We start from the raw sequence: 24,040 nt of genomic DNA on the forward strand, positions 1-24,040 counted from the left end.
CATGGGATGAACATGAAGGGGGCTCATGAAGGCCTACAGATCCTGTAGCTATTAAAAACTGACCTACCTTAAGAATAAAGTGTAAAATTAAAAATTACAAAGTCACAATCATAGCTACTGAAAGGGGAACAGAATAGGACTACAAACTGGTATATGGAGAGAATGTACTTCAAGGGTGGGGAAACTACAGATGACAGAGCTTACAAAAGGGTTTTATTATTTACTACTAGGAAGACTCCTGAACATCATACAAGCCTCTGCCTCAGAGAATTAAACCACCCTCCACACAGTCTTGGTGGAAAAGCATAAAGTGCAAGATGCTTCTTAACGTTTTTTTGCGACATTTCTCCTTAAACCAAGTTAGGTTTCCAAATAGATTGGGTAATATAAGAGCTTACTATAATTATGCACCCAAAATAAAGATGAGCAGAATCACACATTAAATAAAAATTGCACTTATTGTATTCAATACTTAAGCAAGGCGCAAAACCACTGATGCTGCATTAAAAAAAAGTCAACGTGAAAATTAATTCATTTCATAATAGGCTTCCATGTCATTTTTTAAAAGGATAAAATGCTTGGAGAGAATTATTTAGTATCATGTGAAAATTATTAACTACTTCTTATTAGCACACTTTCTGTAAATACACCCACTTCACATTACTTAAATAAAATCAAGTGAGATCATCTTCTTTGGAAAAAATAATAATACATATAGCTAATAGGGTAAATGTAAAGTAATACTTCGTTCAAGTTCAGAGTTCTGTCTCAATAATCTAAGGAAGTGTGAGAATAAGAGAAAGCAGGCCACTTTCCAAAATCTTCATTGGCAGCACCCTTATAGTCCTGACGAAAAATCTGACCTGACAACTAAACAGTAAAAGAAATTTCACATTAATTAATTTTAGCCCTAGAAAAGCCTACATAAACTATTTTTATGATATTCCTTGATCTAAATTCTAGACTAAAATTCTTAACTGAAACACTGAGGAAGTGCATATGAGCATCCCCATAGCACATTCTTGATACCCTATATGTGCAAATTATGCACTTATGCAAAAGAGAAGCAGAAATAATTGCTTATTTAATCTTACTGTGCTTTTCATTATTTTCACAATATAAATGCCAGCCTATTAAAAAATATTATACCACCCTTAATGATACATAATTATTACATTAAAATAATTTTGTATAGAACGGTTTTTTTGTCATTCTTTTACTCTGAAATTCTCAAATTACTGTACTTTTGATTCACATAACCAATCACATACATTTTATATTTTAATTTTCTCCGTGATACTATTTTTGGGAGGTCAGATGAGAAATCTGCTACTTTTGGTTAAAGGCCAAGGCAACGGTTGTTTGGAATCTGTCATATTTCTCATTCTTTCATATTTTTTTTAAATACCTTTATTCTGAGAGGTGACAGGGATCACACAGTTCTAAGCCATTAGACCTTAAACTGTGTTAAGCTGAAAGAAAATGCTATCAGATCTTGCTTTTGATCAATAAGACATGTTTGTGCTCAAATAGCCAACTACTAGAAACATGAAACCACATTCTGAGATGAACACTGTTAGAACTTTTCAGGACTAGCAAATGTTGGGCAGCCATGCAATGTTTCATGACACAGACACATCTACCAACTCCCTGGGGTGAGGGCTACCTTCCTTCTGTACTAGTAGGATCAAAGATATTTATTCCAAAGAAATGAATATAGTTGCATTAACTTTTACAAACCTCAGGGTTCTGTGGAATTCTGCAGGAAACTAGGGAAAAGTATCCCGATATTAGGGCCACATGTTGTTAGAATATTTGAAATTTACCTGAGTAAGTACCTAAGTATGATGTTCCATATCACACACATTCTTAAATATTCACATTTTCCCTCTACCTAAGATCTCCAGACAGTGACTGAAAATTCCTGATTTAACCTGTGCATTTAATTCATAAGCACTTGATTTCTCTAGCTCTGTTTCTATCCATTTTAAGACACACATTTAGCATTCTAAAAGCTCAAGCCTGCTTAAGTTAACCAACAACCTGAAATGCAAAAGTTATATAAAAAAATTTTAAATGTTAATCTTACCTCCGGTGGTTTGAGCGTCCCTTGTTCTGAAACAAATGTAAAAATTGGCATTGTCAGTGTAAAGTTATTTTGTTTAGTTAGCAACCTTAGCTTGTTCTCTGCAGCTTGGTAAAACACTGCTGCTTTGTTTCCCTAACTAATACTTGTAATATATTTCCAGGGTCCCTCAGGCTGGGCTAGTAATTGTTTTGCAACCCAGGTTCTCTTGCCTTATTGGCTTGTCAGGAAAGTGACTCACAGTTCTAAATGACTTCTAGGTTATGCTTAACTTTTTCAATTGTTGATTAAGCAATGTCAATCCAACCACATAAAGCTCCTTGAAACAGAGGCTTGCACTAAATTTACATGCATGAGAAAAAGCTAGGTGGGAACCTTTCAACACACCTAGTTTTAAGTCTAAACGCACTAAGTTACAAAGGTATTTCATTGAGTATAACAACTGTGAATTTAACACTGTACAGTATTGCATATGAATTTTTTTTTCATTAAGTGGCTGTAACTCTTATTTTTTTAATTTTTGGGGGGAAGAGTTTAATTTAAAGATGGAAATACAAAACTGACAGGATTCGACTCCAATGCTAATTTTTCCCTTTCATCTTTAGTTTCCTCGTCTGTAAGCAGAAACAACAATCTACTCATTACATTTTAGTTCTTGAAAATGACTAACAGTTGTAAAGGACCCGGAGATCTGCAGGTGAGTACAGTGGCAGAAGGGTGAAGGGTTGTTCTGAAAGTAAAGGCAACACACTGCACGTGGACACCTGCTGGATACTTATGCTTCCTTTCTCCATACCCAAGAGCACCTACACATGTTATTGCTTTTCCAGGCTGTGATGGCAAACACCTTGTCATTTTGAGTCTATGCCTGACTGCTCCCATCCAAAATGATCTTCTGAAGAGGGATCTGAGAAAAAGAAGAAACTGAGGGAAACACCAGAAAAGAAAGGACAGGCCTAAATGAGAGCTTTGTAAGCTGTTTCAGTAAGACCATACAAGAAGTCCCACAACCCGAGTTCAAGGGGAAAATTCCAACCTGAACACCTGACTAGCTGCCACAGATTGCTTTACACAGGAAGCTGCCTGGGGCATGGAACAGAAGGTTGTTTTGTTTTGTTTTATAAAAGAGTACTTCTGATTAATGCAAATGGAAGACTCATGACCAAAGTCACCTTTCCATAGAAAAGTTAAGTGTGCACTCCCCTGTCAATTTCAAGCCCCACGCCACCAGCTTTCACAAATGACTGCCTTCTATGAAGGCATCTTTGCCAGGTTTAAAGTTGGCCTTTACAAAGGAGTATTCCTGGACAGAAAGCTATTTCACTTATTTTCCTCATTTAGAAATAAGCAATGTTTCAGAAGATAGACTGCCTAAGAGGTTTGTGGAAAGGGTCTCTATAGGTACCATTTGGCTGGATGCTGTGTCAAGACTAAGAACCCAGGTTAGGTAAACTTAGGTTCCTAACAGCAGGTGTGACACCTGTTTTGCTGGTTTGACCAGAAAGACTTATATTCCAGAATAGCCCTAAACTACTTTTTTTTTCTCCTACTGGTGCGTTAGAGAAAGAGCCTGAACTGAGAATCATAAACTGCAAGAAGCACCAAATGGGAGAGGAGTTTAAGTTTTCCATCTAAGCAGACTGAGAAAGGCTGGCTATTTCCAGATGTCCTCCAAAACGGAAAAACCTCAGATCTTTTGGGTTCAGTGTTCATAAATGAATATGCAACTTAATTTCAATTCAAAGTTACCATTTTTTTTCTGACTCTTTGCATATAAGTATTTTTATGTCCTTGTGAGTAGGTCTTTTACAGCATGTTTTAAATGTATTATATTTTTGTATAAAACCTATGATCGCCGATGTGACAGTAAGTGAGACACTATGGTCCACGAAGGTCATCTGGTTGCTCCTCAGAAAGGGGAAAAGATGGCATCTAAGGTGGTCATCTAACTATGCAGACACTTGTACCTCTTTACCCAGAAACTAAGATCTAGGAATAGAAGACTCTCACTGACAGGCTCTTCATATTTTGTTATGTAGTGTGTAAGTTCAATGTGGCCAGCTCCCTGCATGAGTAAGCACCTATTACAGGACTCAAGAGAGTGAGAGGTCCCAGCAAGGCACACAGGTGACTGGTACAAAGCCAGAAGCAATCCAGACTGGGCTGACCACCTTACCCAATCTCTCTCTTTCATTTACGCACTTCCTGTTGGCTCCTGCTTTCTCTCTTTGATGTCTCATCAGCTTTCCTCGTAATTCTGATTAAATGTACTAAGAACTCCTCTACACAAAGCCTCTTCATTGTAATCCAAGTAGGAAAAATGGAAAAGAGGCTTTGTGCTGGATGTAACTCCAACTCTAAGGACCTGAGTTCTTATTTAGGGCTTACCTTTTCCTTGCCACCACTTCCTGTCCTCATGGCTACCATATCTACCCTCTATACCCTGTCACCCAGGAAAGAGGCCCACGTCCTCCATAGAGTTGGTATGGAGAAGTTCACACTTTGATCTTCTCACACTGGGTCTAGCAGAGTGGCTCTTAAAAGTCTCAGCTTTTATTTACTTCTGTGTCATAGTAGGTTTCTGTAAATTTTCTAAGAATAGTGCAAAACCCAAAGGTCTTGAAATAACTCTTAGAACCTGTTTTAAGTTCAGCAATTCTTATCTTATTACTTTTGTACTTACCCTAGTGGCCACAGCATTGAACTATTTGCCTCCTTTATAAACAAAATCTAAATTCTGATAACCATACTAATGCAACAGCTTAACTTATACTAAAATAACAGTGATGAGAGAGGAAGACCCAACTGCCAAAATTGCTTTATACATTTTCAAAGTAAAGGCTCATTCTGGCTAGAAAAATAGAATAAGGGCCTCTTTCAATGAAATATTCTATGGAAAGGTTGCTTTAATTTTGAAGTCTCCAACACCATCTTCAATCTCCTCTTGATATGCACCCAAAACTACTATGGCAGGTACTTGGGCCCCTAAAAAACACTTTGTGTGTCACAGTTCTGCATCAAGATCAAGATAATAAGGGCTGATGACCATCAAATCTATTTTAGCTGAATTCTGACCAAACAGAAAGGTTGCTGCTTGAGATCTGATGAAAAAGTCTTTCTTTCTGTCCTCTTTTTTTTCTCCTGGGAACTTCCTTACGAGAGTAATTCAATTCTTCAAGTTTCCCAAAGTTTTTAATCCTCAACTTGTCTTTACCCTGCAGCCTATTCTCAGACTGCTATTGATCAAACTATAAAATGTTCTTACCCTTTCAAGAGCCTTTCTAGATGGTGACTCACAGGCCCTCAAGGGGTTTATACCTTGCATTCTTTCATCAAGTCCCGACTGGTTTAATGTAATTCAGAGAAGGGGTGTTACTGAGGTGCTTGGAGGCTTTGCAGAACTCCATCTTCAATGCCAGCACAGGGTTCAATGTGCATATTTGTGTAAAAGAATTGTTTTCCACCGAGGCTTTAGATTCACTTAATACAATTCATTTGTTTAAACAAAAAATTCAGTCCTATTATATTTGTTTTTCTAATGCAAGTGGCTCTCAAAGCATACAATATTACAAAATTTGCTCTCTTATCTGAAGTTCTATTTGTTAAGACTAAACAAATCAATGTCCAGTAAGACGGTTGGTCTCAAAAGAAGCCACAGAAAAGTAATAACCAGAATAGCTTTTGAAGGCGCCTTGTCATCATGGCTAACATGCTATTTTTGTCAAACATTAAAACTAAAAGACAGTTGAACTGATAAAATTTTGAAGTTAAACAAATGTTAAGTTCACCACTCAGATCTATAGCAATATTAGGAAGAAAAAAGTTTAAATACTTGGAAAGAGATTTTGATTTCAAGTCTTTTCAAGAGCTCTAACAGACCACATGATATTTTCCAGTTTACTTTAATAATCATTAGTGTATCACTAAACTCACCCAAATAGTTAAGTGGAAGGAATAATAACCAACCATGAGAATAAAATTTTCTTGGTAAATTAAAAAAAGAGGGCTAATTTATGGGAAAGGCTTTAAGTCATATGAAGTAGAACGAAAGTCATTTTTTGGTAATGAAATCAATGACGAAGTCTCAGTTCATGTAAAAGCAATCTGATAAAATGCCTAGTGGCACAAGGCTGAAATAAAACTATGCTCTAAGAGCTTACCTCTTATGATAAAATACTGCACTATTATTAATAAAAAAGGCATTTCAGATGCCTTTTGGGGTAGAGGTTCTAGGTAACAATCCTGCAGGTTTAAACCATTAGGATACCAAGGCAACTTCCTTCCAATTAGGAATGGCTATAGCAGCAGCAGGAGCAGGAGCTGGCCTAGATAAAAGAACGATTAAACAGAGAAGCAAATGGGGACCTGCTTTGGTTAAATATTAGAGCAGCTGAGGCTTGCATTCCCACTAAAGGAAAAGATGCATTAAACCAAAGTTTCTGCTCCAGCAATATTTGCCTTCCAGTGCGACTTTCTTTGTTTAAACTGAGAGGCTGCAAAGCAAGCTATTATTGATCAAAGTCAGAGTAAGGAGGGTTTAGCAGGGGAAAAACACAAGTGCTCCCAAAAGGTCGCAGTTTGGATTAGACCCTCTTGGTGGTGTGCTGTGAGAAAGAAATGCCATTCTAGAATTGCATCAGCTCTGCAGCGACTTGTTGAGAGAGTCTCATGTAATGGAGTCCATACCTATTCATTATTAAGGTTGGAAAGTTCTGGCAGCACACTTCAGAGGCCATGTACGTGTTGATCATTGAGGTTGCCATGGTGAATGTGAAGGCATCAACTCAAGTTCAGTGAAAATGAGAGAGGGAAATTGCCTGCTCTTCATATCCATGCAAATTCTCAAATGTTAAGACATAAACTAATCACCCAGCCTTCAAATTTGTTTCTAAGTTGCACAGTTTGTCTTATAAATATAAAACAGAAAACTAAAAACACCTTTTTAAAATATTTCAAATGCACTTGAATTAATAATCTGTCATAGTTCAATATTAATATAAATGACTTACTTCATTCAGAAATGCACTGCATTTTTGCCAAGTAATTATTTCAAAGATGAATGAAAACTAGGTAAATTTAAGGGTGGCAGAGCAAGAAACATAAAAGGTTTCTAAATTCAGGGAAGACAACATCCAAATAAGGCTTAAGTTCCACAAAAAGAAATGCCTAAGAGCTATTTCACATGCTGATTGGTTAGTGTCTAGCTACATCCAACACTATTACAGATTGTATTGGAGCAGAGATATCCCTATCTGGGGAAAAGGGAATAACAACTTGAGGTTAAGCATCCTGACTTTGGACTTGGTACTAAGGGATGAATACAAAAGATGAAAATACGTTCCCTACAGGAATGAACACATACTCTACTAGAGGAAATGAAAAGTGCCCAAACCGTCCATGTATTCCACACATTGTCTACCTCCCCATGTAATTAAGTTGAGGCTATGTAACTGTTTTTAACCAATACAGTGTGATTAAAAGGAAAAAAAAAAGTGTTATTCATTTCAGTTTATGAGGTTTTAAGAACAGCTACTGGGAAGCCATGTGTTGAATTTGCAAAGTCCCAAGATGGAACCAGCTCAGATCCCCAAGCCATTTCTTAGAAGGGAGCTACCTTGGAGGGCTTTGGAACTCACAGCCAAGAGTGCATGTGTGAAAAATCAATGTTTATGTAGTAAACCCAATGGGATTTGAAGTATTTTAGGAGTGTTTTAGTTGCTTAACAGCAAATACATAAAACCTACATACAAACTAATTAGAGAACAATTTAATTCACACTACTGTTGGGTGGCTAAGGTGAGGTTAAATGATTGGCAAAGGGCTTGTAGGGGAAGTAAAGGAAGAATAGATCTTGGAACTGTTGGGAGAGAAGGGAGCGCATTTCAAGGAGAGGAAATAGTAAAACCCCAGCAAGAATTCTGAAAATGGGATTGACTGGATCAGGGAGTATACTTCCCTAGAAATTGAGATATTATTGTCATCAGGTGTTCTGTGATATGGTTCTGTTCCTCGCTACTTATTAACCTAACCTAGGCTCCCCTGTCAAAGGCCTGATGATTGATGCACAGAGCATGAGTCTTTCCTTGCATAAATACTAGAAAGGAATGCAAAGGTCCTACCAAGTCTATCTTCAATTCTTAAAGTACCAGCCAGGGATTCAGAGAAGGTTTTCATTTCACTTATCCTTCATCGAGTTGGGCTCCAGTCTTTACAAGGGCAGAATCAAAACCTGTCCAATCTCCCACAGCCTCCTGTTTCTGGTTCCAACACTGTAGTGATCCTCAGAGCCCAGAAACCCTAGTGCTATACTTCTACTCATTACACTGTCCATCTGTTTGTCAGCCACTCATCACTTGTCACTCATACTTGTCACTGTCTGTCCACTCACTCATCCACCTACCATGGCTTTCCAAAGGTAAGGGCATCACTTAAGTATGGTTCTTATCAGCAAGCAGCTCCAGTCTAACTGAAGTTTGGACACTACTCTGTAAGGAATGGAAGGTATAGGGAGCAGTAGAATCTTACAATCAGAATTGATTTTAATGAAGATCATGTTGGAAATCATATAGAAGGAGTATGATTGACAGCAAGGAGTTAGGAGGCTTTTGCAGTTGTCCAAACAAATGACACTGAGATTTTTTTTTTAATCTATAGCAATACCCTATCAGTGGGTTCTAGAGAGCCTTAGGAGGAGAGCTAAGAACAATAGGTGAGTAAATGAAGATGAGAGAGGTGGGCACATCAAGGCGCACATCCAGGTTCAGGTGAGTGCATGGATGCTGAACCTTTAACTAAGACAAGGAGTAGGCAGAGGAAGCCTCTGTTAATGACTAACGAGGCTAGTTTTAGACATGTGAAATTTGAGGTCACTGCAGGACACCTGGGAAAGGAGATGGGAGAAGAAGATAGAAATTTTGAATCCAAAGTTCAGGAGAAAAGCCTTATGTGGAACTAGTGACTTATCTGCCTGGGTGTAGGTTATAGCTAATGCCAGGGAAATTAATCAGATAGCTAAACGACAGCATGGGGGATGTGGTAGGATATGAAGGAAAGTGTCAAGGGGAATGGTTAAGAGTACTGAATAATAGGGAAAACTCAAGTTAGGTAAGGCCTAGATTGTGATGACCAGTGTATTTGGCAATTACAAGTAGAACGGAAGATTCTCTAACCTTCATCAACTCCTGGGCTACCGTGTCATTTTGTACAACTAGTCCCCCTTCTCCGCCTGGACCAACGTTGACAGAAAATGGCATGATCCACTTTCTGGAACTGCCTTCTACCCCAACTACCCAATGTTTATAATCTAACTATTCCTACTGGGCACAGCTTTCTGAGCTACAAGTAGCCTCCTGACTCATACTGAGCCTATCAGACTCTCTTTGTCTCCTAAGAATATAGTTAGACTATATTAAACAATAGAGTTATAAAGCTCTGTAAAGTTGAGGTCAATCTCAAATCACCTAAGATAAAATTTTATGTGGGAACCTGGATTATCTAAGCATTTGCGTTTGCTCTAAATCAATACCATTGACTTGTTTTAAATTTAGCTGTTTAAATTTAGCTGATCCCACTCCCCCAAGTCAAGTTCTCCTGAAATGCTCTTCTCCAGAAAAAGCCCCATCCAAGTAAACTAGCTCTCCAGCCCTTGATACATCTTGTTCTCCCTCCTGCCCTCCTCCCCTACATCCACATTTCCCCGAATGTCATACCCATCATCGAAAACTATACTTTTGAACTAGTGTACTCTGTGCAAAACCTAAGCCAATGTTGATTCTCTGCTAGCTGGGAAACACCCATACATTCTAGCTTGCCCATGTCCTCAAAATTCTACCTATTTTACCACACTCACCAAGCTCAAACTCACACTCTATGTGCAGTTACTACCTACTACAGTGCAGGAAGGGGTGGGTTCGAGAACAGGATGTCACAACTTCCAACTTTTAGAGGGCGTCTCTTTGGGAGTGAGGGGGAGGACTGCTGACAGCTGTATCAGATTCCTCTTCACTCAGGATAAGCATGGCCCTTTAGTCATAGGGCTACCCACGAATGCTAATCTAGAGGCAAAACAGGGCAGCCTCCTGGGCAGGTTCTTAATAGCTCACACCACTGATTAACAGACTAGGAGCATTCAATGCCATCAGTCTCTTAGAAATCTTGAGCAGGAAAGGATAGAAAGAGAGAATAAGACACAGTTGCATAAAACAGGAAAATGCAGGACAACTTTGAATGCAAGGCAGAAAACCAAGAGAGCAAGAGAATAATGTTTAAAACTCCAAGAAGTAAATTCAGACAGAGGCTTAAAATTTTTTTCCTGCTTTTGAGTACGATGAATTCTATAAAAGAGTTTAGAGGATGATGCTACCTTTAATCAATGATATGGGTGTAAATAACCATTATCTATAATCTGCAGGGCATGAACAGCCTTATTCTTAGTTACCTTGTTTTCATACTTTTATGACTCAGTTTCCTCATCTTAAAATAAGAGATCCTGGAACTGAAGGTGTCTAAATCTTCCAGCTCTGAGACAACCCATGGGGAAAGGGCAGGCATGGTCCTGGGGATGCCTGAATTTCTCACAGCACTTCAAAGCACTGAAACCTAAACATATTTGGTAGTCACTAATTTAACTAAATTCAGAAGTGTTTTTGCTAAAAAAAAAAAAATTAAAAAATTGGAAAATCTCTCTTAGACAAAAACCAAGCACATGATTTTACTCTGGTGGTTTACAAGGGTTAGGCACTGTGCATCTATCACATTTGGCATATATCCTTACCATGAATTCACATGACTGGGAGCATAACTCAGGGGTAAAGAACAAACTCAGGAGCTGGACTGCCTGGACTTTCTTCACTCTATTGGTTAAGCAACTAAGGCAAGATACTTATTTCTCTATGCCTCAGTTTCTCCTATGTAAGAACAGCAGCAATGCCAACTTTAAAGCATCTGTATAGGTCTAAATGAGTTGACAGCAGTGATAAAACAGTACCTGGGACTTTGTATTTATTAAAAAAAAAGATTTATTATTTTTTTTAACGTTTATTTATTTTTGAGACAGAGAGAGACAGAGCATGAACGGGGGAGGGTCAGAGAAAGAGGGAGACACAGAATCTGAAACAGGCTCCAGGGTCTGAGCTGTCAACACAGAGCCTGACGCGGGGCTCGAACTCACGGACCACGAGATCATGACCTGAGCCGAAGTCGGACGCTTAACTGACTGAGCCACCCAGGCGCCCCCAAAAAAGGCTTTTAAAGGCTAGGTATAATTATCCCTACCTTAGGAGGGAAGAAACAAAGACTTACGAAGGTTAAGTAAGTCACCCAGGTGGTAAGCTCTGGAGTGGGATTCAAACCAGACCAAGACTCCAGAGCTCATGGGCTTACTGCTATCACACACAGTCTCAGTCCAGAGCTACTCAGTGAAGGGCAGAGGATGCTGCAACTGTGACAGAGGAACAAACGGGGAATGCACCACTCTTGTATCTGCCTGACCAGGAGTTCCCAACTATTTCCTATTGACTTTTTTTTTTTTTTTTAGTAAAAGTTGAAAATTTGAAGTCCTTTAGCATCACTTATTTATATCACTTCAAAGTTTGGTGCTCGCTATTTCTTCTATCCACATTTTCTTCACATCATAAAAACAGCAGCAAAAATACAGATTAAGGCCATCCCTTTCAAAACAAACAAACAAACAAACAAACAAACAAACAAAAACCTGACTTCTCATCACAGCACCATGGATTAAACACTGAGCTTTTATTGTGCCCAGCACTGTGTTAGTAACATCAACATTATTCCATTTGATCTTCACGAGAATCCTCTAATTTCCATTTTACAGAAGAATAAACAAAATCTCAGAATGCTTACGTAAAATTCCCAAGCTCATGTAGGTAACAAAAGGCAGAGCGAGATTTTCAACCATTTCTGCTTGACTCTCAACTACTGCCCTATACTCTTCCAGTAGAATGCGAGAACCATGCCAACTATGAGATCATTTTATATTCTCACAGACTGAAACTCCTAAGACAGGGCTGGGGGGTTTACAAAAACACATTAGCCTACCATGCACACATAATATGTTAACTGTCCTCAAAGAGATTAAAGGAGGGGACAAATAAGGACAGAACAACAAAAATTTAAGTGATAAGTTGTATCACATGGTCAATTAAAGAATAACAATAATAATATATAACACTTCTGTTATATTTTACAACTCTGTAAACTGTTTCTGACCTTCAGAAAAATTAGTGGGTACTAATCTTGTCTCTTTGTCTTAGCAGACTTTGAGCACATTGCATGAACACTCTGATCCCCATCAGAAAATGGGAGGAGCTGTTCTGAGGATTGAACAGGTACGTGCAGGAAGGACCCAGCAAAGGGCCCTAACCAGACAGGCACAGTGCAGGTGCTCACCTAACTTTGGGATCCTTCTCGCGGCTGCCCATGCCTAGCACAGAGAGCTCATGGCTCACAGGAACCTTAAAAACCATCCACCAAAGGAGCAAAGTGAGAAGAATGTGCTGTGATCTTAGTCTCTAATGGAATTCACACCTTTTCTACAACTGCCCATTTTCTGAACTCAGCTCTGAAATGAGCTATTATTCTCTGTTTCACTCTTCTTCATATTATCCAAAATAATTCAATGTCCACCTTTTCCTTTGGGAAAATCAAAGGTTGACATGGCTACCTTTTGAACTCAAGCTGTTAAAGATCCCTTTCTTCTGTTCAAAAAGTTTTACTGATTTTGAAAGGTCTTATTGATAAAACACAAGAGAAACTCAGGGGAAAAGGACAAAGAGAAAGAAGAAGAAAGAGAAAGAATAAAGAGGCCAGAAAAGAAAGAGAAGGAAGAGAGCCCAAGAGGAGCAGGGAGAGGCAAAAGGCTATTGAATGCATAATTGCCAACAGCCTTAGCAACTGGCTCATGTAAGAATCATGGAGCATTATTTTTAAAAACCAAGGGGAAAATATTTACATGAAATCCAAAGGATATATGCTCTTTGTTGAATGCTGCAAAATGACAATGTATTCAATTCATTAATTCATGAATTAGTGTGTATGATGTTTACTTCTGGCATCATTAGCATTTCTGAGCTGAATATTTAAGAGAACAAGGGAGAAATTTAAGGACTAAAGACAGAAATGAAAAATAATTTTTTGGTTTTTTATTCCACTTGTGTGCTTTGGCTTTATCTGTACAGCAGTACTGAGATTCAAGGGCTGCGCTAAATGAAATGGGTGACACGAAACCTGCCAAGGCCCCCTTGCAGTCCTCTGCCCCCCAGGAAGTCACAGGAATTTCAAGCAATTTTTTCTAATTGTCTGTATAAATGATAGTTTCAAAAGCAGGTATGTCACAATAAACACATATTAAGAGTAAATTAGGCCTTAATTATGTTTATCAAGGTTTATGTCCTAATTAAGAACAGAATGACAACAATAAACATGACTTACCAGCAGAATTAACTCTGCCACAATTGTCTACTCTTCCCAAACATTCTTTGTGTGCTCTCGCGCCACATTTAAAACATAAATAGCCTTGATAAAATGTTCCTCTGAAAGATAAAATTAGAGGGTGATATGTTAAAAGGTGCTAAGTTCTGCCTACAGGAAAGCACAAGCACGAGAAAGAAACTGAGGGAACATGATACTCTGTGAAGTCTTCTTAGCCGAGGGATGGGGCCTCCTGGGGCTTGGAAGGGAGTTCCTAAGTTCAACGCTGAGGAAAGATCTATTGACTCGAAACTGTTAAGGCAATTTCCCCACTTGAGAACATTTTGGCTGGTACATTAGAAAAGTCAGAGAGACTGAGCAATTATACCAGCTCCTTTAAACTGAGAAACAGGACTGGGCAAGCCTACCTCAGGAGCATCTGGCAGACTTTGCAGGATGTAACCCGACTGAAGGTGTGCATCTTGAACTCATGGAAATTGGAGTCTGCGTAGTCTGGCCTTATGTTCGATCTATAAAAAGGGAAAGAAGGAACTTCTTCAAGAAAGTTTCACAACAAAATAGCAGTCATCTAAAACCGAGATTCATCAGCATTACATTGGGTGGAGATCTGATTCAAGCAAAAAAGCTATTAAATATGCAATGTTTTCTAAGCCAAAAGTAGGCTTTGCATTAAAATATGCACTAAAATCTGGTTGTGTGCGAAGCAGCAACACGTAAGGATTTAAGCAAACTACTCCTCCTCAGAACTGAACTTTACAGTATGGCCACACGGGTCATCCTGCGAGGAAAAACACAAAAAAACATGCTGGATGTTCATGCTGCATGACAGATTCGCTAGCCACGTCACTGAAATATAAACTAGATGGAGGGGGCAGGAGGAAAGAGAAAAGGGTGCCTCATTCCCACAGAGGCCATCTCTAGGTAAGTGGATGGTGTAATGATCTAGAAAAGTGAATAGAGTAGTTTTATAAAACTTCTTGAAACAAAACATGAGTCCAATGTTTAAAAACTTCCTCCTTAACAATTCACTTCCCATGCAATCCAAATAAAAAATAAACAAAATTATTATGTTTTATATTTTACTTCTATTTTGTGCATATGCAAAAAATACATTAAGCATACCACAAACTACCATAACTGAGGTAACATAAAAAAATAACAAAAGTGACTCTGTGCCAACACTGTGACAACCACACGATGTTCATTACACCAACCCTAACTACTCAGCGCTCATAACATCACTAATTTACAAACAAGGAAACTGAGGCTAACACTAAAATAAAGGAAACAGCAGAGTCGGACACTCCAGCCTAGGTCTGTTCTTTCTGCCCCAAAGCAACAGTACAAGGAGGAATTCAACAATATTCACCTTAATATAATTAGACTGTTGGAAAAAGTCAAACTTGGTCACTCCTAGAGGAGTTTTTTATATTATTCATAATTTATGTCACAGAAGAAAACAGAAAAATTAGAAATGGACAAGTTAAAAAGCAAATACAAATCAGAGGTACACCGGAAAGCTAAGACTGTGCTCTCCAAGATGTTACAAGCAATTTGAGAGAGTGTAGGAAAAGTTTGAGATACTGATGAGCTAGGATTTCCCCTTTTATAGAATACAGCAACTCTCCACCACACAGAGGCTTGGTGTAATGAAGCATAACACAGGCGGGAGACCAGGCATCAATCTCCGAGGTACCAGGAGAAGCCTTATGAAAAAACATTCTCAAAGGCAATTGGAGTAGCAAGCAGTGATGCAGAAGTGTCAGAGAGGTCAGCTTTCCAATCCATCTGCTGAATATGAGCGTGCTAAAAATGAAATCAAATATTAGTGCCATCTGGGATTTCTCTGCTACATGCTTCTGGTGACCTCACTTTTTAGGAAAATGTTCTGCTGCGTGCTGAAAAGCATGGCCACTTCCATAGCGGTATTTTTGGTCTCCTGATTAAAAATTATAGTTCTTCATGAATAGACAAGTAGAGAAAAGATAAGGGCCAAGAAACAAATCTCTTCACATTGTTCACAAAACATTTGATTCTGGCACTGGAAAGAGCATCAAACCCCGTTTCCTTAGCCAAGATGGCCTGTTGTTCATTTTTTTCTGAACATCAAGGTGATACAGTCATACGTGGATTGTCAAGTAACAGCTTCAGTCCTGGGAACTGGAAGAATTCATCAGGCTGGAGTTGTCATAGGTCTCCTTCGGAAACTAAGTGGGTTCCAATCAAGTAAGAATTTAATTAATTTTAGAAGCTTGCCTGGGACAGAGGTGCAACATCTTTCTCTAAGGGTCAACTCAAGTGATAGACAGTCTTTCAACCATCAGTTAATTTCACCAACTAACCATGAAAAGCTGACTTTTCAGAAGACATAAGCTCAGAGGAGAATCACACTAAGAGGTTAAGAAGAAAAGTCTCACAATACAGAAAAAAAAATTCTAAAAATGTTGTTAACAGTAGTCGCCATAAGTGAAATGAGACTTGAAATGGTAGGGTACATGGCAGCAAAGAAACGTTGGAATTCAAATTAAAAAAAAAAACCTGTAAGTGCATATTATTTTAAATTTAAAATCAAACACTCAAGAAGAGACGTTAACTCTATGACCCCAAAACTGTTACTGGGGCACTGTAGAATACAAAAGCATAGTTCAGTGCAGGAATCTGAAATTAGACCACCTGGGCCGAAGTCCTGACTTTCAAGTCACTAAACGCATGACCTTAGGCGAGTTAGTATGTGTAACACAGAAATACTAATAAAACCAAATTCACAAAGTGAGGCGATGTATGTAAATTACATAGGACTCTGGCCCAGAGTTAGTGTTCAATAAGTATTGGCTACCACTTATGAACTGTTGATTCCAGATTCACAAAATAATGATGTGATCAAGACAGTGCTTTATGAGTTCTAAGAATCTCTTGGTAGTCTTGGGACCAGTCCCCAGAGGATTTCCATTCTGAGAATTTCATGCAAGAAGGCCATTATATGCTCAGTGTCCTTCAAACCAGGAATCTATATACAACTATTCAAGTACAATAAGAAATGGGGTTGCCCAGGAGAGGACATGTATGAAAAAGTCCAGGGTATTGGATGAAATCATATCAAGTGTCAACTGAAGAGAGATGTCAACACACATGGACACATGGACACTGGGGCTGCAAAAACCAAAGACAGTAAGTTGGCTGGATGGGAAGAGTTGGAAAGGTATACTGGAATAGAAAAATATAGACAAACATCAGAACTATAGGTGGATAAGAAAAGAAAAAAAATGATCCAAAGTGGCATTTATTGCAAACCAGGCACATTAACAGGCTCTTCACACCATTTTTTTACATTTACTTCTCACAAGAAACCTAGAAGGCAGAGTCATTCATTCATTTCATATTGATTAAGTACTCATCAGGTACACAGGACCTAAGGCCAGAGGAAAAGAAGGATCCTTCCACCAGGGCCCAATGAGTTAAGAGGGCAGATATAAGAGATGAGTAAGAGAGGTTGGCAGGGGCCAAGGAAAGAGGTGAGATCTTATACAGAGATTAATACCACCTTTACTTGACAAAAAAATAATAAAAATTAAAAAAAAACCTCTGTGGCTACTATAAAGAGCATTCCTTGTAGTGAAGCAAGAGTGAACACAGAAAGACCATACAGGTTGGGTTATCTACAGATGAGAACTGAGGATCAAATATTGGTTAGCTTACTTGTTCAGTCATGCAGCTCTACATAGAGGACAGACTCCATTTAAGTAACCTGTTTTGATACATGACAGTTTACTTATGAGAACCTGCACAGAATCTTGTAGATTTCTCAGTGAAATGTCCCCATTTCTTTTGCTTCATACATGGCCATTATTAATAAAATTAATCAGTCAATCAAATATGTACAAGGTCAGGTATACAATGCTCTCAAGCCACCTTTTAACTTGACATGCTCTCCCTAGATCATCGCCTCTTCTCACCTGGCTTCATGCTATATTAAGGACCATGTGCCTCCCCTTAGCTTGGGTCTCTTCTCCATTCTCTGAATCTGAATTTCTAGTGGCTCCTCAGGCATCTCAAATGCAACACATACAACACTCAACTCCACAACTTTCCTAACATATCGGATTCTGACCAAATTATGATTTTAATCCATCAACATTCACTCTATCTTCTAGCCTGGAATCTTCAAAGTTGCAATGAGTTTTTCCCTTTCCCTCATACCTTCTACATATTCATTTTCCTTTAACCCCTCCTCTGCTCCAATTTCTCCTCCCCCCAAACCATAACCAATTTCTGATTTCTGACCTTAAACATACCTACTCAAAAATTCAGGTTCCATTCTTTCTCCTCACTACCTAATTCAATCCCACAATATCTCTCAACTAAATTGTTAAAATGATCTTCTTAATTATTCCATCTCCTACTTTCTCTTCCTACTTAAGGCCACGATCCATACTATTCCCAGAATTAACCTTCAAAAATTAAAAATATGGGAGCACCTGGGTAATTCAGTCAGTTAAGCATCTAACTTTGGCTCAGGTCATGATCTCATGGTTCATGAGTTAGAGCCCCGCATGGAGCTCTATGTTGTCAGTGCAGAGCCTGCTTCCTCTCTTTCTCTCTCTCAAAAAATAAACATTAAAAAAATAATATATCACTCCTTCCCTTGAAGACTTCTGCTGGTTACTATTGCCTATGGAGACAAATGGCATACAAAGTGTTTTATGTTCTAGCATGCCTCTTGTATGCCTCTTTTTCCCCACTCATAAGCCTCATACTAAGTTACACAGACCTTCTCACATTTCTTAAACATATTCTTCTCATCCATAATTCTGCACTTTTGTATTCCATTCATTCTGCCTAAAATGTTTCCCTCAACCTGCAGCTGTGAACCTACCTAGTTACTCATTTTTGACTAGATAAAAATGTGACTCCTTTGATAAAATCTTCTGTGAGTCCACCTGATAAAGATAATGATTATCAGGGCGCCTGGGTGGCTCAGTCGGTTGAGCGTCTGATTCTTGATTTCCGCTCAGGTCACGATCCCAGGGTCATGGGATCGAGGCCCACATCAGGCTTCCCACTGAGCATGGAGCCTGCTTAGGATTCTGTCTCTCTCTCTGTCCATCTCCCCCACTCACACATTCTCTTTCTCTCTCAAAAAAAAAAAAAAAAGATGATCATTTCATCTGGGTTCCAAGTACTTTTCCAGCCCTCTACTATAGTACTTCATTGTATTGTAACCACTTATTATGTGTTTCCTACTACCAGAAAATTATTTCTGTGTTACTCATGTTTATATTGCCAGGGCCTACTTCAGTGTCTCACATTAAATACATATTGTTGTTGAATAAATAAAGGCTACTATCTATATATTCAATATTTACCACTTAAAGAGGAAAGAGCTAAAATAAAAAGCATACTTACTATCCCTAGAAAACCATCCATTGAGTTAAAGAAACAAAAACACACATCCATGAAATACTCAAAATATATAACTAAAGACAAAGGAAATAAAAAGGAGATCAATTAGTGGCTACACTGGAGCAAGTCAGAAGAATAAGCAGTGCTTGGTAGATGAAAAGGGGAAAGTGACCCACGTTTCGGGGAAAAACAAGATTGAAAGTTCAGAAATGAGTATCAGGTGTTCACAGAATGGTGGATCGGTCAGGTTTACTACAGCATCTGTGACACCAACATGGTTAATTTTATGTGTCAGCTTGACTGGCCATTGGATACACAGATTTTTGGTCAAACATTTTTCCAAGTGTTTCTGTAAGAATGTTTTTGGATGAGCTTAACATTTAAAATGGGAAACTGAGCATTATCTTCAAGATATGTACTTACACCACACCTCTTTTTAAATAACATTTTAAAATACAATAATTTATCTCATGAATAGAAGAACCAAAAAATGCCCGGGATCATCTCAACAGATGCCAAAAAAAGACATTTAATAAAATGTACCATGTACTTCTGATTAAATTCTAAATAAATTAGATGCTGAGGGATACTTCCTTATAACATAATAAAGCTTATCAAGCTAAAGACAATAAAAAAACGTATTTAATTTTAAACACTATCACTATCCTATTGAAGTTAAGCAAAGTTTGCTGATGTCAATTATATTATTCAACATTGCTCTCGAAGATCTGATCAATGTAATATGACAAAAATAAATTTGGAGGGATATTGTAAAAAAAAAAAAACCACACACAGAATTATCATTTGGAGAGGACATTGTTGGGACAACTGGGAAACACCACAAGAAGAAATGCAAACTAATGAAACTAAGAAGCAGAAAAGACACATCAGTGGTATCTGGAAAAATGCATCTCTAAGCTTCCAACGTTCCCTAGCAGTGAAATGCAGGGACATGTGGGTTGTGTTTTCACACAGTAGAATTCCTTGAGACTCAAAGTTCAAGGATTTTTTCAGAGGCTGGTCACACACTCTGCCATCATGATCAGCCACAATCATTAAAAACCCCCAGAAGAAAAGGAGATGTTCACCATAAATCACATGGTGAAAAAAAAAAAAAAAAAGAATGTAGATAGGCTAGCACAGTGAAATTCAGTACCCTTGGCACACCAGATAACCTTACCACTTGGCACCACAGGGCACATTTCAAAACCTAAGTTCTCAGGTGGCAGCCAAGGGACAGCCAGGTAAGCAGACCCTTAAAACGACAGCAAACCCAAGCCTGCTGAGGTAACTCTTTCCTGCGTGAAAACATCCAAGAAAAATCCTAGCATGAAATGTTCAGGCTCTATAATAATAAAATTTAAAAATTAACTGAGGAAAATAAAAGTATTCAAGCAAATAAAAGCTGCATAACCCAAGTGCTGAATAAGAAGCTTGCATATTATAAACACACAATCTCTCAATTTATAAAGTTAAAACAATTCCTTTCCCCCAAACCAGCGCGCACACACACACACACACATTTTTTCACTTGAGAAACGATTATAAAATTCATCTGGGAGAATAAACATGTGAGGGTGATCAGGAAGATTTTAAAACCAAGACAAATTATTGTAGGCAAGTATGTGGGAAGTAATCTAAGAGACACTAAAATGTTTTTTAAAGGTTTGTTATTTATTTAGGGTGGGGCGCCTAGGTGACTCAGTTGGTTAAGCCTCTGACTTCAGCCTAGGTCATAATCTCGCCATTCTGAGTTTGAGCCCCGCATCAGGCTCTGTGTCAACAGCTCAGAGCCTGGAACCTGCTTTGGATTCTGTCTCTCTCTCTCTCTCTCTCTCTCTCTGCCCCTCCCCTCTGTCTTGCACTCTTGCACTCTGTCTCTCTCTCAAAGGTAAACATTAAAAAAATAATAAATAAAATAAAATAATAAAATAAAATTAAATTAAAAAATGAAATAAAAATAAAAAAATAAAAAAATAAAAAATAAAATAAAATAAAATAAAGGTTTGTCATTAGGGATGGCTGAGTTCAGGTCATGATCTCATGCTTCGGTTGACAGGGTCAAGCCCCACTTTGGACTTTGCACTGATGGTGCAGAGCCTGCTTAGGTTTCTCTCTCTCCCTCTCTCTGTCTCTCTTTCTCTGCCCCACCCCTGCTCTCACTCTCTCTCTCAAAATAAATGAACATTTAAAAAAATACCTTATTAAAAAAATAAAGGGATGTTCTTAAATTTGTATGGAATTGACAACAAGACAAACAGAAAGACCAATAATACAGAAGACAGTCTTGGTGGGGATCAAGCATGTGCACACACTTGCTATGTGATTTTTGTGACAGTTTGTTCATTTATTTGCCTACTCAAAAAAATTAAAAACTTATTAAATACATAATATGTGCTAGGCAGTGGGGTAGAGAGATGAGAAGAAACAAGTCAAGTTTGTGCTTGTTTGGTATTGATGGGGAAAATAAGTATCTAAATAATTCCATCAACAACTATGAAACTAGAGGTGTGCCAAAGATAGTGTTAGGAAAACTTAACAGCTTGGAATGTGACCTTGTGAACAGATTACCACAGAAGGCTTTCCTACAGAAACAATGCTTGCACTGAGATCTAAAGATAATCAAGAATTCAGTAGGTGAAAGGAATAATGTGCTGGACAAAAAAACATTATAAATATATTTTAGAAAATGCATTCCCAGCTTTTTGAACAGATTAAGGAAATTACATTTCTACTACCTATTTTATAATGATATAAATTTTAAAGACTGATGTCATTTATTTAACAAATATGTATTACCTGCCTATGACATGCCATGAACACCGCCAGCAATAAGGAATAAGACGGACAACATTGCTGCCGTCATACAGCTTATTTCTACATTTGGATGTAAATTTTAGGCAGAAACTTGAAATTCTTTTTAAGAAAACAACAAAAACACAAAAGCAATTGAAAAAATATTGATGACTACGTAATCTTTAAATGTAAAAAAAAAAAATGGCTGTATTTATTTTTAAAAACCAGAATTTTCCTTGAATCAAAAACATTTAAAAAAACAAAGTAGGAAAGTATCTCTAATATGTATAATAAAGGATTAATGTCCTTGCAATATATAAGTGTTCTTGAAAACGTATGAGGGAAAAAAAAATGAATGGGGCGCCTGGGTGGCTCTGTCGGTTAAGCATCTGACTTTGGCTCAGGTCAGGATCCTGCAGTTTGTGGGTTTGAGCGCTGCCTCGGGCTCCATGCTGACAGCTGAGAACCTGGAGCCTGCTGCAGAGTCTGTGTCTCCCTTTCTCTCTGCCCCTCCTCTGTTCACGCTCTATCAAAATAAACATTTAAAAAAATTTTTTAAAAGAAAAATGAACACCCTAATTGAAAAATTAGCAAAAAAATTAACAGGGCAGTTTATTAAAAAAGAAACAAAACAATCAAACACATAAAACATGTTTGAGCTACTAGTAACCAAAAGAAATGCAGATTTAAATAAGATACCATTTCACGTATCAAACTGGCAAAAAAAGACAAAGATAAAAGAAAACACATAATACTTAGTGCAGATGAAGCTACAGAATATCCAAAGATTAACCTTAAAGATTTACTAACCCTTTGGCATAAATTTCTATTTATTAGACATAATCATGGAGCATTCATTATAACATTTTTAATAATTAAAAATGGAATTGATTAAAAAATAAGGAAACGGAAATTATAGCACATCTATGCAACCAAATACCATACAACAATCAGAAATGAAAACGTGAACATACATACTAGCCAAGAAAAGTATCTGCAATATACTGTAGGAAAATAACTTGTTACTAAACAGTATCCATAACTGTGATTAACATAACACTTAACTACTTGCTAACATACCTATGTGAAAATGAGAAAAAGAGGTAAAGGCATTATGCATGATTTTTTTAAAAGTTATCTGTGTTTTCCAAAGTTTCTACAGTGAACATGCATTATTCAAGTTATTCTTTACATCTACCCTTTTTTGAAATGAAAAGAACAACAGAAATAACCACAACAATATGTACAAGCAAGTTGACTAAAGTACACAGATAATATGTCACTGAACAGGATCTGAGGCAAAGATGTGTCGCAAAGCCTCTGCTCTTAATCGCTATGCTAAAAATATCACAAGGCAATTAAAAAGCAAAGACAAACAGAATTGTTTGCAACATATGTGAACATATTCTTGGTATAAAAGGAGCCATTACAAATCAATGATACTATAATGATAAATTTGACCCATCGAAAACTTGGCAAAGGATACAACCAGGAAATTCATAAAGAAAAACAACTGATTGAGAAGCCTGTTCAGGCTTCAATCAGTTTTTCTTTATGAAATGTAAATGTAGAGCTATGGATGCTCTGGAACATGGGAAGTCTACAGCAAACACATTGTTTAGAACAGTCATTCCTGGACACTAATTGCTTTGCTCTTCCCTTCTTGCCACACCACCCCCTCCCCTCCTTAGGGATATGATTTTTGTGAGGCTACTTTCAGCCTATGAACCAACAGAGCTCATCATCTGTAAATATTTCCTTAAATGGAAGTATGCATACTGTTAGGGCTTCAAAATGGCAGGCTAGCCCCAAGTATAAAAGCATAGCACTACAGCAGGAATTGAATTTTCTGGAAGAGGCAAGATGTTGCCCCATGAACTCCTGCAGACACAGTGACTGGCAGTTGGAGGCCCAGGAAAAGCTAGCTGAGTCGCATTTGTTCCTGCTCTATTTGCTATCAGTCACATCTTCTATCCCTGACTAATTAAACAGGATTCTATCCAAATTTCTTGAGTGTGGGGGCGGGGGGGGGAGGGTGAGATGTATTTTTTTTCTTGCTAATACATCACCCACTAGAAAACCCTGGTTTGCAAAACAGTAAAAATTAAAACATTTTGTTTATAATAGTGAATACCTGTAAACAAACTAAATATCCAATGATGAGGTATTGGGAAAATATATTGTGGTACCTCCGCATAATGGAAGAATAATCAGCCATTTAATTGTATTCAAGAAGAGGTTTTACAAGAAAATACAAGTATAAAGGTATACTGTAAACAATACATATGTACATATGTGTATTTCTGT

General features: G+C 37.9%; 1 protein-coding gene across 1 annotated transcript in view; it reads right to left on the reverse strand.

Annotated features, from left to right (window-relative positions):
* Positions 1-24,040, reverse strand: part of VAV3 (vav guanine nucleotide exchange factor 3) — a 350,186-nt gene that overhangs the window by 109,299 nt on the left and 216,847 nt on the right. The window contains exons 16-18 of the mRNA XM_027058453.2: positions 13,945-14,046; positions 13,538-13,638; positions 2,090-2,115 (exon numbers count right to left, since the gene is read on the reverse strand). Coding sequence (XP_026914254.1) covers positions 2,090-2,115; positions 13,538-13,638; positions 13,945-14,046 — 229 coding nt within the window. The remainder of the gene's footprint in view (positions 1-2,089; positions 2,116-13,537; positions 13,639-13,944; positions 14,047-24,040) is intronic.

This window comes from Acinonyx jubatus, chromosome C1 (assembly GCF_027475565.1).
Source record: "Acinonyx jubatus isolate Ajub_Pintada_27869175 chromosome C1, VMU_Ajub_asm_v1.0, whole genome shotgun sequence".
In the NCBI taxonomy this organism is placed as follows: domain Eukaryota; kingdom Metazoa; phylum Chordata; class Mammalia; order Carnivora; family Felidae; genus Acinonyx; species Acinonyx jubatus.